Genomic DNA, 13,977 nt, shown 5'->3' on the forward strand with positions numbered 1-13,977 from the left:
GTTTCCTGGGGTCAGTCCCGTTGGCCCTGGATTCTCCACTCCTGAACAGCGAGCGTCAATCATCCACATGCACTTTCCCATTGTACAGAACCCCCGCCCCCCACCCCTGGCCAAGCCCACGTGATTTGATCCATAGGACAAGGATCGTTTTCAACCCCCTCTCAATTCAAATAGCCAACGCCCTCCCAACCTGGACCAGCCGCCATGTTTTCCTCACCGGTTCCGGCGGCCATTGCGTTCCCTCGCGGGCGACGGCGACTTGCTGCTCCTCGAGCCGGACGAGCTGGAGCTGGACGGGGATCCTCCGCGGCGCTTGCGGTCGGGGGACGGGGGCCGAGCCGGGCGCTTGCCCCGCTCCGCGCTCTGGCGCCCGCCCTTGGGCGGAGGCGGGGAGGCCCGGCGGCCGGGCTCCTTGCCCTCGCGGGCCCCCGCTGCCTTCACCTTGGCGGGGGAGGTGGAGCGCAACGGCGGGGGGGACTTGGACTCAGACTTCCGGGAGTCCCGGCCCCTGCCGCCTCCGGCCGCGGGGGAGCGTTGGCGGGGAGCAGGAGGAGGAGAAGGGGAGCGGGTCGCCGGCTTCAGCCCCTCCAGGCTACGAGAGCGCGAGCGGCTGGAGGAGGGGCGGGACCTGGGGGAGGCCTTCGGATTGGCGGGTCGGCCGGGAGTGGGACTCCTTTCGGACGAAGATCCCTCGCGCCGCTTCCTCCCCACCGGCGGGGCGTCCTTCCTGGGCGAGGCACTCCTTCTGGCGGGTGGGGAGCCGCCCTGGCTCCCGCGAGCTGGGGGCGACCGCTCTGGTCCCTTCGGTGACCGGTCCCGATCGGGCGAGGCCTCAGCCCTCACCGGGGGCGACTCATCACCACCCCCCGGCAATGGCCTGTTTTTCACTGGAGACCGCGGCTTGGCTTCGGGTGAAGATGCCGCCCCCCCACTGGGCGATGCGGAGTCCTTGCTGGCTGGCTCCGTCCTCCAGTCTTCAGGCGATGGGCTTCTGCTGGCTGAGCTGCCCTTCCTAGGGGAAGCCTGGCTGCCTTTGGGAGATGGCCGCTCCTGGCTTAGCACAGGCCGCTCCTCCGCCCGCGACGACCTCCCCCTCTCCACTGGTGATGGACTTGCCCTCGGAGGGGTCTTGCTCTGCCGGGGAGACAACCGCCCTGCCTTTGGTGATGACTTTCCAGACGCTGGCGGTGACCTGCTGCGATCTGGCGATGCCCTCTCACGCCTTGGCGACTTGCTCCTCCTTGGTGATGCTATTGTCTGTCCTGGCGATGATCGGCCCCTCCTTGGCGATGACCTCTCTCGCCTTGGCGACACGCTCCTCCTTGGCGAGGTTTTAGACTGTCTGGGTGATGACCTCCCCCTCCTTGGCGATGACCTTTCTCGCCTTGGTGACTTGCTGCTCCTTGGTGATGTTTTCGTCTGTCTTGGCGATGATCTCTCGCGCCTTGGCGATGATCCATCGCGCCTTGGTGACGATCCATCGTGCCTTGGTGACTTGCTCCTCATTGGTGATGCCTTATTCTGCCTCGGCGATGACCTCCCCCTCCTTGGTGACTTGCTCCTCATTGGCGATGCCTTATTCTGCCTTGGCGATGACCTCCCCCTCCTTGGCGATGACCCTTCCCGCCTTGGCGTGACGCTCCGCCTTGGCGATGCTTTACTCTGCTCAGGGGGTGACCTTCCCCTCCTTGGCGGCGACTTTCCCCTTCTAGGCGACTTGCTCCTCCTGGCCTTGCCCTGCCCTGGAGACGACCTCCCCCGCTTTGGGGTCACGCTCCGCCTGGGCGACGACCTCTCCCGCCTGGGCGACGACCTGCTGGACCAGCCCCCTCCCCTCCTCGGAGACGACCCGTCCCGGCCCCTCGGTGACCTCTCCCGCCTGGGCGGCGACCTCTCCCGCCTGGGAGACGCGCTCCTCCTTGGCGATGACCTCCCTCGCCAGGGGGAGGCCCTGTTGCTCCTCTTGGGCGACAGCCTGCCTCGGGCCGGAGGGCTCCGGTCGTGCCACCTGCCCCGGGAGGGCGAGCGGGGCCTGCCGGGCGACTCCACCTCTCGCCCCGGCGGGCTCCAGGCCGGTCTGACGGGCGAGCGCCTGGCCCCTCTGGCCGGGGGGGTGCGGGTACGGCCACGAGCCGGCGACGCCCTGCTGCGTTCGGGGGAGTGCCTCCTGCCCCCGCTGCCCCGCTCGGTCGAGGCTCGGCTCCGGGCTGGCGAGCAAGACTCCCGCCTGTCGGTCCAGCGGGAGGAATTCCGCTCGCTCCTCCTGGCCGGGGAGAGTGGCGCCGACTGCTGCCGCGACCTCTGAACAGGCGAGGCTTCTACCGACTTCTGGAAGACACAAACAAACAAACAAATGAAGACTTTCACACAAACCGGACGCTTATTTCGAACGCCACCCCCCCTTCCCCCTAATCCTCCCAAAGGGCACGACTCCTGTTAAAATTCTCATCCGTGTGTTCAAATCCTTCCATGGCCTCGCCCCATCTTGGCTCTGTAACCTCCTCCAGCCCTCCAAGATCTCTGCGCTCCTCCAATTCTGGCCTCTTAAGCATCCCCAATTTTAATCGCTCTACCATTGGCAGACGTGCCTTCAGCTGCCTGGGCCCCAAGTTATGGAATTCCCTCCCTAAACCTCTCTGCCTCTCCTCCCTTAAGATGCCAAGTATAATGTGGGAAAATGTGAAGTTGAAGAATAAAAAAAAGCATATTATCTAAATGGTGAGAGATTGCAGAGCTCTGAGATGCAGAGGGATCTGGGGGTCCTCGTGCATGAATCGCAAATGGTTACTATGCAGGTACAGCAATTAATTAGGAAAGCTCATAGAAAGTTAGCGTTCATTACGAGGGGAATTGAATACAAAAGTAGGGAGGTTATGCTTCAGTTATACAGGGCATTGGTGAGACCACATCTGGAGTACTGTGTACAGTATTGGTCTCCTTATGTAAGGAAGGATGTAAATGTGTTGAAAGCAGCTCAGAGAAGGTTTACTAGACTAATACCTGGAACGGGCGGGTTGTCTTATGAGGAAAGGTTGGACAGGCTAGGCTTGTATCCGCTGGAGTTTAGAAGAGCAAGAGGTGACTTGATTGAAACATATAAGATCCTGAGGGGTCTGGACAGGGTGGATGTGGAGAGGATGTTTCCTCTTGTGAGAGAATCTAGAACTAGGGGTCACTGTTTAAAAATAAGGGGTCGCCCATTTAAGACAACAGATGAGGAGAAATTTCTCACAGAGGGTCGTGAGTCTTTGGAAATCTCTTCCTCAGAGGGCGGTGGAAGCAGAGTCTTTGAATATTTTTAAGGCAGAGGTAGATAGATTCTTGATAAGCAAGGGGGTGAAAGGTGACGTAAGAAAACTACTAGGCACTTGGTCTAAGCGTTAAACAAAGCTTAAATCAACTGTTTTACAACATGGAGGTCTAGTTGTGTCCTTCACTAGTCCCTGTTAAGAATGTCCTGCGCAAGCTGGGCCCATGCCCGAGTATTTATGCTCTCCCTGGACAGCGCCACACGTAGGCCGCTCAGTATTATTTCATAAGTCTTTCTTTCATGAATGACTAATTCATGTCAAAAGGTTATCGGGGGTAGGCAGGAATGTGGAGTAATCAGATCAGCCATGGTCTTATTGAATGGCGGAGCAGGCTCAAGGGGCCGAGTGGCCTACTCCTGCTCCTAATTCGTACGTATGTATGCTCCTTAAAACTTACCTCTTCGACCAAGCTTTTGGTCACCTGTCCCAACGTCTCCTTAGGTGGCTCGGTGTCAAATTTTGTCTGATTTACGCTACTGCGAAGTGCCTTTGGATCGTTTTACCCAGTTAGAAGTGCTGTGTAAATGCAAGTTGTTATGGCTGGTCATCATGAAGGAAACACAGCGCAGAGCAGCGCCAAAGATTGTAAAGACAAGTCAAACCCGCCAAGCTTGGACCGTGGGATTGGAGAAACAGCAGAGGTGTAACATTACCCTGGGTAATAAAGAACTACGCCTTACATGACCTCAGGACGTCCCAAAGCGCTTCACGGCCAATGAAGTACTTTGTGAAATGTAGTCACTGTTGTAATGTGGGAAACGCGGCAGCCAATTTACGCACAGCAAGCTCCCACAGGCATCAGTGTGATAATGACCAGATCATCTGTATGTTAGTGATGTCGATCCAGGGATAAACATTGGCCCCAGGACGCTGGGGAAAACACCCCCGCTCTTCTTCAAAATGGTGCCATAGTATCTTTTACGCCCACCTGAGGGGCCACACGGGGTTTCACATCTCACCCAAAAGACAGCACCTCCAACAGTGCAGCACTCCCTCAGCACCGCCCCTCCAACAGTGCAGCTCTCCCTCAGCACTGCCCCTCCAACAGTGCGGCACTCCCTCAGTACTGACCCTCCAACAGTGCGGCGCTCCCTCAGTACTGACCCTCCGACAGTGCAGCGCTCCCTCAGTACAGCCCCTCCGACAGTGCAGCGCTCCCTCAGTACTGACCCTCCAACAGTGCAGTGCTCCCTCAGTACTGACCCTCCAACAGTGCAGTGCTCCCTCAGTACAGCCCCTCCGACAGTGCAGCGCTCCCTCAGTCCAGCCCCTCCGACAGTGCAGCACTCCCTCAGTACTGGCCCTGACAGTGCAGCACTCCCTCAGTACAGCCCCTCCGACAGTGCAGCACTCCCTCAGTACTGGCCCTGACAGTGCAGCGCTCCCTCAGTACAGCACTCCCTCAGTACTACCCCTCTGAGTGCGCCGCTCCCTCAGTACTGCCCCCTCCGACAGTGCAGCGGCTCAGTACTGCCCCCTCCGACAGTGCAGCGCTCCCTCAGTACAGCCCCTCCGACAGTGCAGCGCTCCCTCAGTCCAGCCCCTCCGACAGTGCAGCACTCCCTCAGTACTGGCCCTGACAGTGCAGCACTCCCTCAGTCCAGCCCCTCCGACAGTGCAGCACTCCCTCAGTACTGCCCCCTTAGACAATGCAGCGCTCCCTCAGTACAGCCCCTCCGACAGTGCAGCGCTCCCTCAGTACTGCCCCCTTAGACAATGCAGCGCTCCCTCAGTACTGGCACTGGAGAGTCAGCCTGGATTTTTGTGCTCAAGTCTCTGGAGTGCAGCTTGACCCCACAACCTTCTGACTCCGAGGCCGGAGTGCTACCCACGAAACCACAGCTTACAAACGATGGAAAGGCGACCACTACACGTGAGGCTGGAGGGTTAGCAGACTCCACCCGCTTCCCTCCCACGCTGCGTACGGTAGGTCAGTGGTTACTGGACCAATAACCCAGAGGACACAAGTTGAAATCCCACGGTGGAGTCTGTACAAAAGATCTGGAAGTGACGAGCTGGTACCAGTAAAAGTGACCATGAAGCTGTCCGACTGTCGTTAAAAGAAAACCCAACTGGTTCACTGATGTCCCTTTAGGGAAGGAAACCTGCCACCCTTGTGCGGGTCTGGCCTACGTACGACTCCAGTCCTACACCCAACCTGTTGACTCTTAACCCACCTTCCCCCTCAAATCGCGAGATCCCTCGCAGGCCGCTCACCAGCTGGAAGAGACCTCGCGCATGCGCAGCACGTTTAAAGGGATGGCGCACAAAAAAGAATTAGGAGGGAACATTGCTCTTAACTGCCCTTCTGATGGCCCACGGTCGTATCAAACACAAGGCCCACCATCACCTGCTCAACATAAGAAACGCAAGAAATAGGAGCAGGAGTCGGCCTGCTCCCGCCATTCAGTAAGATTATAGCTGATCTTCTACCTCAACCCCACTTTCCTGCACTATCCCCGTATCCCTTGATTCCCATAATATCCAAAAATCTATCGATCTCTGTCTAACGACTGAGCACCCACAGCCCTCTGAGGTAGAGAATTCCAAAGATTCACCACCCTGAGTGAAGAAATTTCTCCTCATCTCAGTCCAAAATGGCTGACGCCTTATCCCGAGACTATTCCCCCTAGTTCTAGACTCTCCAGCCAGGGGGAACCACCTCTCGGCATCTACCCTGTCAATCCCCTTCAGAATCTTATATGGTTCAATGAGATCACCTCTCATTCTTCTCATTAAGCAGATAAATCTAGGCTGACACTCCAGTGCAGTGGGTGAGACGTTAAACCGAGGCCCCGTCTACTCTCCCAGCTGGGACGTCAAAGATCCCACGGCACTGTTTCAAAGAGGAGCAGGGGGAAGCTATCGCCAGTGTCCTGGAGCCAATATTTATCCCTCAATCAACATCACTAAAACACATTATCTGGTCATTATCACGTTGCTGTTTGTGGGAGCTTGCTGTGCGCAAATTGGCTGCCATGTTTCCCACATTACAACAGTGACTGCATCCAAAAGTACTTCATTGGCTGTAAAGTGCTTTGGGATGTCCCGAGGTTGTGAAAGGCTCTATATAAATAAGTCTTTTTCAACTCAAGAAAATATATGCCCATTCTACTCAATCTTTCCTCATAGGACAGCCCTCACATCTCAGGAATCGATCTAGTAAATTTTCATTGCACCTCCTCCAAGGCAAGTATGTCCTTCTCCAAGGCAAGGGGCAACTATGGACTCCCATCTGTCAGTTGCTTAGTCACTCAACCTGTTTATAGAAGGAGCTGGATTATCGGGCTACAAATGGGACCGAAGTTCAGATGAACGGGACCGGAGACTAAGGGATCTTGCGTGGCGAAGCTCCCGGGTAGTCTGGGGCACAGAGCCGACTATCGGCTGGGAACCCAATCCTTCCCGGCGGGCCACTGCTTCAAATGGGCAAGCCTGGGTGAATCCAGCTGGCTTGTGAATTTCAGCCTCCAGGTCAACGACTGGCTTTTACTTTCTCAACATGCTCAGGTTGCCTCGGCGACCCAAGTGTGATGACTTGCGTGTGACAGGTGTGCACCGGGACCGGGGCCCAGGACAGTTCAAGCAGTTGAGGCGGCCCCGACAATGTGAAGGGAACAGCGCCCATTGCAGAGAGGGGCCTCCTCCTGTCCCCCACTTGGTGCGAGTCCCACTTCTGATCAGGAGGCAGTCCCACCCTGGACAGTGTCCTTCAATTTAATCTCCTCCCACAGCCCATGTACACTCTCCCCTATCACTGACTCTCCCCACCCATTTAATCTCCTCCCACAACCCATGTACACTCTCCCCTATCACTGACTCTCCCCACCCATTTAATCTCCTCCCACAGCCCATGTACACTCTCCCGTCACTGACTCTCCCCACCCATTGAATCTCCTCCCACAGCCCATGTACTCTCCCCCATCACTGACTCTCCCCACCCATTTAATCTCCTCCCACAGCCCATGTACACTCTCCCCTATCACTGACTCTCCCCACCCATTTAATCTCCTCCCACAGCCCATGTACACTCTCCCCTATCACTGACTCTCCCCACCCATTTAATCTCCTCCCACAGCCCATGTACACTCTCCCCTATCACTGACTCTCCCCACCCATTTAATCTCCTCCCACAGCCCATGTACACTCTCCCCTATCACTGACTCTCCCCACCCATTTAATCTCCTCCCACAGCCCATGTACACTCTCCCCTATCACTGACTCTATCCACCCATTTAATCTCCTCTCTCAGCCCATGTACACTCTCCGCTATCACTGACTCTCCCCACCCATTTAATCTATTCCCACAGCCCATGTACACTCTCCCCTATCACTGACTCTCCCCACCCATTTAATCTCCTCTCACAGCACATGTACACTCTCCGCTATCACTGACTCTCCCCACCCATTTAATCTCCTCCCACAGCCCATGTACACTCTCCCCTATCACTGGCTCTCCCCACCGCCCATGTACACTCTCCCGTATCACTGGCTCGCCCCACCCATTTAATCACCTCCCACAGCCCATGTACACTCTCCCCTATCACTGACTCTCTCCAGCCATTTAATCTCCTCCCACAGCCCATGTACACTCTCCCCTATCACTGACTCTCTCCAACCATTTAATCTCCTCCCACAGCCCATGTACACTCTCCCCGATCATGGACCGTGTCCTGTTGCCCTCCGCAGACGTTTACCAGCTCTCCTGCCCAAATAGTGCAGCAAGCGCCCTGTCAGCCACTCCCTCCCTCCTCGGTTCGCAACCTCCTCAGCCTTGCCCCCCAGATGCCCCTTGCCCAGCGTGCCGCCGCTGCCCCGTACCCACCTCGCGTTTGCTCCTGCCGCCCACGCTGCGACTCGGGCTCCCGCTGTCGCTCCGTGCCCTCCCGCTGGGCTTCTCCAGGGAGGCGGAGCGGCCTCGGGGTGGGGAGTGCTTCTGAGCTGCTTCTGCCGCCCGACCGTCGGCCTCTGACCTCACGGCCGGCCGGGGCGAAAGGCTGCCTCTGGCCGGCGCCGGGGGGGCTTTGGGTGCTCCCCGCGGGCTCCGGGACCTGCAAGGAAACAGAACAAGCCCGGTGAGAACGCGGAACGTTTGGTTCTCTCGATGCCCGCTGCAGCCTCGTTCCCTCCTGCAGTGTAGTGAAGGTGCAAATCACCCTCCACTAATTCCACAGTAACTAGCCTTTCATTCGCGCACGAGCCCAAATGGTCAGTGTCGGAGGGATCTTTTGCCAGGGTGGGGACCCACAGCCCAGCCCGATCTGCTCTCCAATGGTGATCAGCAGCAGGTACCGCCCCCCCTCCCTAACCCTGTAGCCTCCTTCCACCAGGTGAGATTAGGTAACTCGGCACTAGGCCGAAGGATGAAGCCTGGGCCTTTCCTGCTCCAGGTGGGGCTCAGTCCCACACCGGTTGAGATCAGCTAACCCAACACTAGCCTGCGGATGGAGCCTGGGCCTTTCCTACTCTGTGTGTGGGGGGCTCGGTACCGCACCGGGCTAGCAGGTACTATTTGAGCCATGGGCAAGGGTGCCCCGAAGATCCAGTTACTGTTTACCCCCCAACTTTCAGTCACTGCCTTCCACATGGGGAAGGCAAATATTTGATTAGGTTGAACTCAGGCATACCCGCGTGATCAAGCGTGCGCAACCTAAAATTTTGGGCGCAGCAGGGGGCTAAGCTTAACCAGAGCCACTCAACGCAATCAGAGAGAGACTTACCTGCTCCGTGATGGGGAGGAGCTCCTGGAGGATGAGGAATTCTGCGAGGAAGATGAGCTGTGCACTTTCCGATGCTTGCGTGGAGGAGACTGGCTTGGGCTCCTGCGAGACAAAGTTCAGCAAATAAATTTAAATACTTCACTTTGCAAGAGCAATTCTGAAAAAGTCGCATCAATGTCACCTCGGTCAAGGGTGGAGGGGCTGAATGCCTCATCTGCTGAGGGATTCGGCTGAGATTGTAACGTCACATGGAGTTCGGGGGCTGGGCAAAGGAGATTGTAATGTTAGACGGAGATCCAGAGTTGGGTAATGGAGATGGTCATGTTGGACTGGGATCCCGAACTCTCCATCAATTTGTGCTCGGGAGGGGGGAATTTCATAGAACTCTCCCGTTCCCAGTGGCCACTCTGCTCCCTCAGGGTGTTAAATCAATCAGAGCAGAGGCAGGCTTGCTTTCCCGTGGGTGCTTGTGTATCCCAATCGCATCCCCTGGATGGTAGCGGTTTCGGCGGATGCGCGGCCCTTGCCTCTCCACCAGCTGGGCCAGGGAGAGGAGCGCCACGCCCATTCGGCCTGGAGGGGCCGGGAAGGACTACTTCAGAAAAGCTTCCCAGGAACGCAGACATGCAAAGTCTCACCTCTTCCTCTTCTTGTCCTTTGACGCACGTTTACTCTTGGGGCTGCTGGACCTGTCGAGAAGCAGTAGGAAAGTCAGATTGCCACCCCTTCTCGATTTCCTCCGCTCAACAGGCAAGGCCTACAGTTTCTCAGGACTCAGCTCCCTCCACTCCCTTGCCCCTGCCTCAGCCTAACTACTGCCGAAACCCTCATCCATGCCTTTGCTGCCTCCAGACCCACCTATTCCAACGCTCTCCCGGACAGCCTCCTAATGTCCGTAAACTTCAGCTCATCTGAAACTCTGCTGCCCCATGTCCTCACTTGCACCAAGTCCCATTCACCCATCACCCCCGTGCTTGCTGACATACATTGGCTGCCAGTCCAGCAACGCCTTGATTTTAAAATTCTCACCCTCGTGTTCCAATCCATGGCCTCTACCACCTTCCTAGCTCTGTAATCTCCTCCAGCCCCACAACCCCTGCGCTCCTCCAATTTTGGCCTCTTGCGCATCCCCAATTTCAATCGCTCCACCATTGGCGGCCGTGCCGTCAGCTGCCTCGGCGTTAAGCTCTGGAATTCCCTCCCTAAACCTCTCCGCCTCTTTCCTCCTTTAAGACGCTCCTTAAAACCCACCTCTTTGACCTGTCCTAACATCACCTGATGAGGCTCAGTGTCAAATTATGTTTGATAACGCTCCTATGAAGCACCTTGGGATGTTTTACTACGTTAAAGGCGCTGTATAAATGCAATTTGTTGTTGTTAAATGCAACTTGTGCCTTACCTAGCAGTGCAAGAGGTTAACAATGAACCATCCACTGCTTCCCTCCCTGTGTCTCACAACCAGCTGGTATCTTACAAGAAACAAGCCTAAATCTGAAGGATTCTTTAGTGCTGCTGTTCTCCACTAGGTTCCATAGCACACCGAGTAACTTCATGCAATGGTTAGCTCTCGCCCATCCAAACCAGAAAGGCGTGGGTTCCAGCCCCACACACTCCAGAGACTCGAGCCCCACAAACCAGGCTGACAAAACCCGGTTGCCAGTACTGAGGGAACGCTGCACTGTCGGAGGGGCAGTACTGAGGGAGCGCGGCACCGTCGGAGGGGCAGTACTGAGGGAGCACTGCACAGTCGGAGGGGCAGTACTGAGGGAGCGCGGCACCGTCGGAGGGGCAGTACTGAGGGAGCGCTGCACAGTCGGAGGGGCAGTACTGAGGGAGCGCGGCACTGTCGGAGGGGCGGCACAGAGCAAACGCTGCACTGTAGGAGGGGCACTACTGAGGGAGCACTCTACTGTCAGAGGTGCAGTACTGAGGGAGCGCTCTACTGTCGGAGGTGCAGTACTGAGGGAGCGCTCTACTGTCGGAGGTGCAGTACTGAGGGAGCGCTCTACTGTCGGAGGTGCAGTACTGAGGGAGCACTCTACTGTCGGAGGTGCAGTACTGAGGGAGCACTCTACTGTCGAGGTGCAGCACTGAGGGAGCACTCTACTGTCGAGGTGCAGCACTGAGGGAGCACTCTACTGTCGAGGTGCAGCACTGAGGGAGCACTCTACTGTCGAGGTGCAGCACTGAGGGAGCACTCTACTGTCGAGGTGCAGCACTGAGGGAGCACTCTACTGTCGAGGTGCAGCACTGAGGGAGCACTCTACTGTCGAGGTGCAGCACTGAGGGAGCACTCTACTGTCGAGGTGCAGCACTGAGGGAGCACTCTACTGTCGAGGTGCAGCACTGAGGGAGCACTCTACTGTCGAGGTGCAGCACTGAGGGAGCACTCTACTGTCGAGGTGCAGCACTGAGGGAGCACTCTACTGTCGAGGTGCAGCACTGAGGGAGCACTCTACTGTCGAGGTGCAGCACTGAGGGAGCACTCTACTGTCGAGGTGCAGCACTGAGGGAGCACTCTACTGTCGAGGTGCAGCACTGAGGGAGCACTCTACTGTCGAGGTGCAGCACTGAGGGAGCACTCTACTGTCGAGGTGCAGCACTGAGGGAGCACTCTACTGTCGAGGTGCAGCACTGAGGGAGCACTCTACTGTCGAGGTGCAGCACTGAGGGAGCACTCTACTGTCGAGGTGCAGCACTGAGGGAGCACTCTACTGTCGAGGTGCAGCACTGAGGGAGCACTCTACTGTCGAGGTGCAGCACTGAGGGAGCACTCTACTGTCGAGGTGCAGCACTGAGGGAGCACTCTACTGTCGAGGTGCAGCACTGAGGGAGCACTCTACTGTCGAGGTGCAGCACTGAGGGAGCACTCTACTGTCGGAGGTGCAGCACTGAGGGAGCACTCTACTGTCGGACGTGCAGCACTGAGGGAGCACTCTACTGTCGGAGGTGCAGCACTGAGGGAGCACTCTACTGTCGGAGGTGCAGCACTGAGGGAGCACTCTACTGTCGGAGGTGCAGCACTGAGGGAGCACTCTACTGTCGGAGGTGCAGCACTGAGGGAGCACTCTACTGTCGGAGGTGCAGCACTGAGGGAGCACTCTACTGTCGGAGGTGCAGCACTGAGGGAGCACTCTACTGTCGGAGGTGCAGCACTGAGGGAGCACTCTACTGTCGGAGGTGCAGCACTGAGGGTGCACTCTACTGTCGGAGGTGCAGTACTGAGGGAGCACTCTACTGTCGGAGGTGCAGTACTGAGGGTGCACTCTACTGTCGGAGGTGCAGTACTGAGGGAGCACTCTGCTGTCGGAGGTGCAGTACTGAGGGAGCACTCTACTGTCGGAGGTGCAGTACTGAGGGAGCACTCTGCTGTCGGAGGTGCAGTACTGAGGGAGCACTCTACTGTCGGAGGTGCAGTACTGAGGGAGCACTCTACTGTCGGAGGTGCAGTACTGAGGGAGCACTCTACTGTCGGAGGTGCAGTACTGAGGGAGCACTCTACTGTCGGAGGTGCAGTACTGAGGGAGCACTCTACTGTCGGAGGTGCAGTACTGAGGGAGCACTCTACTGTCGGAGGTGCAGTACTGAGGGAGCACTCTACTGTCGGAGGTGCAGTCTTTCGGATGAGACGTTAAACCAAGGGCCCCACCTGCCCTCTCAGGTGGGGCGTAAAAGATCCCACTGTTGGAAGATGATCGGTGGAAGTTCGCCCCAGTGTCCAATATTCATCCCTCACCCAACATCGCGAAAAGACAGATGATTTTTTTCTAAAAAATTGGATAAATACTTCAAGGGAAAACATTTACAGGGCTATGGGGAAAGAGTAGGGGAGTGGCATTAATTGGATAGCATGACCAAAGAGCGGCACAATGGGCTGAATGGCCTCCTTCCGTGCGATGGTTCTATCTGGTTGTTATCGCATTGCTGTTTGTGGGAGCTTGCTGTACACACACTGGCAGCTACATTTCCTACATTACAACAATGACTACACCTCAAATTTGGCTGGAATGTCCGGAGGTGGAATTGCAAGGCTGTTCTTCCTTCACCGCTGTGTCTGTATGCCAGGATTCTGCTAACTTTAACACCACCACCTCCAAGTACCCCTCCAAGTCTCACACACCATCCTGACTTGGAAATGTATCGGCCGTTCCTTCGTCGTCACTAGGTCAAAAGGCTGGAACTCCCTCCCTAACAGCACTGTGGGAGCACCTTCACCACATGGACTGCAGCGGTTCAAGAAGGCGGTGGCTCACCACCACCTTCTCGAGGGCAATTAGGGATGGGCAATAAATGCCGGCCATGCCAGCGATGCACACATCCCGTGAACGAATTATTTAAAAAAGTGTGCTCCTCCACATTGCCTACAGTTTGCACGTGATGAGCTGACGATTATCGGCAGTTTTTTTTCGAAGTCTCCCTGTGCTGATTCAGTCGCATTGGTTTCCCCACTTGCTCAGCACAATTACTCGATCACTGCTTCGCTTTTCTCAGCTGGATTCCATTGGCTATTTGTCCAGCTGCATCCTTCTGCAAATCTTATTACTATATTACATCGAATTTACAGCACAGAAACAGGCCATTCGGCCCAACTGGTCCATTTTTAGGCTCCACACGAGTTTCCTCCCACCCAGTCAGCAGATCCTTCTATTCCTTTCTCATGTGCTTATCCAGCTCCTCCTTAAACGCATCGTTACTATTCGCCTCAACTACTCCATGCGGCAGCGAGTTCCACATTCTCACCACTCTCTGGGTAAAGAGGTTCATCCTGAATTCCCCATTGGATTTATTAGTGACTGTCTTATATTGATGAGCGCTAGTTTTGGTCTCCAGCACAAACATCTTCTCTACGTATTCTCGATCTCCACTGGCCTGTACCAATGGGTTAAACACTCCCAGTGGAGGTACAGTTTACACTGGTCTGTATCATTGGGTTAAACACTCCCAGT

The 13,977-nt window shown here is 56.3% G+C and overlaps 1 protein-coding gene across 3 annotated transcripts in view; it reads right to left on the bottom strand.

The window, feature by feature from the left end:
- The window catches only part of srrm2 (serine/arginine repetitive matrix 2), a 63,296-nt gene that overhangs the window by 14,047 nt on the left and 35,272 nt on the right, over positions 1-13,977 (bottom strand). For all 3 annotated transcript variants that reach the window (XR_015080007.1, XM_086001310.1, XM_086001308.1), the window contains exons 8-11: positions 9,670-9,720; positions 9,032-9,133; positions 8,137-8,362; positions 218-2,328 (exon numbers count right to left, since the gene is read on the bottom strand). Coding sequence is in view for 2 of the 3 variants with exons in the window: in XM_086001310.1 (XP_085857436.1) it covers positions 218-2,328; positions 8,137-8,362; positions 9,032-9,133; positions 9,670-9,720 (2,490 nt within the window). In the remaining variant the exon portion in view is untranslated. The remainder of the gene's footprint in view (positions 1-217; positions 2,329-8,136; positions 8,363-9,031; positions 9,134-9,669; positions 9,721-13,977) is intronic.

This window comes from Somniosus microcephalus, chromosome 11, assembly GCF_052327205.1.
Source record: "Somniosus microcephalus isolate GS21.2 chromosome 11, FLI_Smic_1.0, whole genome shotgun sequence".
In the NCBI taxonomy this organism is placed as follows: domain Eukaryota; kingdom Metazoa; phylum Chordata; class Chondrichthyes; order Squaliformes; family Somniosidae; genus Somniosus; species Somniosus microcephalus.